The sequence below is a fragment of the Triticum dicoccoides genome, chromosome 6B (assembly GCF_002162155.2).
Source record: "Triticum dicoccoides isolate Atlit2015 ecotype Zavitan chromosome 6B, WEW_v2.0, whole genome shotgun sequence".
Lineage (NCBI taxonomy): Eukaryota > Viridiplantae > Streptophyta > Magnoliopsida > Poales > Poaceae > Triticum > Triticum dicoccoides.
In genome coordinates this window covers 55,065,861-55,067,588 of record NC_041391.1, presented here as the reverse complement: position 1 = coordinate 55,067,588, position 1,728 = coordinate 55,065,861, and the positions used below count along the sequence as shown (strand labels likewise).

The 1,728-nt window shown below is 50.8% G+C and overlaps 1 protein-coding gene across 1 annotated transcript; it reads left to right on the top strand.

Annotated features, from left to right (window-relative positions):
* Window positions 1-73: 73 nt before the first annotated feature.
* LOC119320713 (F-box protein At5g03970-like) lies at window positions 74-1,240 on the top strand. Its single transcript, XM_037594682.1, has one exon. It carries the CDS (start codon window positions 74-76, stop codon window positions 1,238-1,240), a length of 1,167 nt encoding a protein of 388 aa, XP_037450579.1.
* Window positions 1,241-1,728: the final 488 nt, after the last annotated feature.

Genomic DNA, 1,728 nt, shown 5'->3' with positions numbered 1-1,728 from the left:
GCTAGGTATTAGATATCGTGGGCCGGTCCACTTCACTTCACACCCGCAGGAGAGGAAAAACGAGGGCGAGAAGATGAGCAGCCCTCGCTGGCCGGCGGCGACGCCGCCGCTGGAAGACGAGGATCTGCTCACCGAGATCCTCCTCCGCCTCCCCCCGCAGCCTTCCTCCCTCCCGCGCGCCTCCCTCGTCTGCCGTCAATGGCGCTGGCTCATCTCCGACCCACGATTCGCCCGTCGGTTCCGCCGCCGCCACCGCCGCAACCCTCCCCTCATCGGCTTCTTCGACATGGGTCCTCGCAGCCTCTACTTCGTACCTACAGTGGATGCCCCCAACCGTGTCCAGCCCGAACGCTTCGGCTTGCAGTTCGAGGACGGCGACCAATTCATGCCCCTCGGATCCCGCCACGGCCTCGTGTTCGTCATCCACCTTTCGTTGAGCCGGGTCCTGGTGTGGGATCCGGTTACCGCCGACCAGCACCTCATCGCCCTCCCCCCTGGGTTAATGGGACATCTGAACAGGACCATGGTCCACGGGGCGGTGCTTCGTGCTGCCGGAGAGGACCAGCATTTCCAGGTGGTTTTGGTAGTGGCAGATGACGATTATGACATGCAGGATAGGCAAATGCTGGCCTGCGTTTACTCCTCGAGGACCGGTGTGTGGGGTGATATCATCTCAGCGCCGCTTCCGCCCAAGGTTCCTATCGGCAGCCGGCCCCTCATGGTTTCTCCGTCCAAGGAAGCTGTGTTGGTTGATAATTCCCTTCACTGGATGCTTTTTGGGAGCTTAGTTGGAATTCTCGAGTTTGATTTGTTGAAGCAGAGCGTAGCCGTGATACCGACACCAGTGGGTGTGGTTTCCTCCCACGGCAGACATGAATTGACGGTTGTACGGGCAAAGGGTGGTGGCCTTGGTTTCCTAATCGTGATAGTCTTCTGCGCCCAATCATGGAGGAGAAAGACCGATTGTCATGGTGTTGCTTCATGGGAGCTGGAAAGAACTATCGAACTGGACAAGCTACTTCCCCTGAATCAAGAGATGAGAGCACACTTATACATAGTAGGGTTTGCTGAGGAGAATAATGTGGTGTTTGCGTGGACACCAGTTATCGGCCTCTTCCTGATTCATCTTGAGTCATTGCAGTTCAAGAAAATTCCCCATCCCAGCATGCTTGCACGTTATCTTCCATTTGAAAGTGTCTTTCTTGCAGGTAATAGCATGCCTTTACACATCTCAAAATAAATAAAATAAGCATGCCTTTGCACTGCGGGTAGTATAACAAATCAAGTTAGTTTTTAGTAACTGGTTGATGGAATTGTGTTCACATCCTTTCATGTTAAGCTACCAATTGTAAGCAGTGTTGCATCACTTGTTTCTAGGGTTGCTTGTTGATCTCGTCAACATATAACGATGTCATTCTGCAATGTTCTGTTTGATACTTGTGTAATGCATAGCTGCAGTATCTTTTTTTCTCTCAAGATGAGATACACAACTTTTGAAGTTGATTACATGAAAAAGATATCTAAATCACAATCACCTATATTCCCAGGGTTTATTAGTATGATGAGTATATTTTATTTTGCTTTCCAATATGGTGTAGGACAAGCTTAAGAATATATCCAGATAACCTCTGCCCCACATGACACATTGTTTGCCTTGACTTATTATGCTTGTAGAAACATGTGTTGGTGGTGGACATGATGGAGCTGTTGCTGGTGGACACGACCGAG

Coding starts and splice junctions, on each gene's coding strand:
- LOC119320713 (XM_037594682.1), top strand. CDS start 74: ATGAGCAGCCCTCGCTGGCCGGCGGCGACGCCGCCGCTGGAAGACGAG.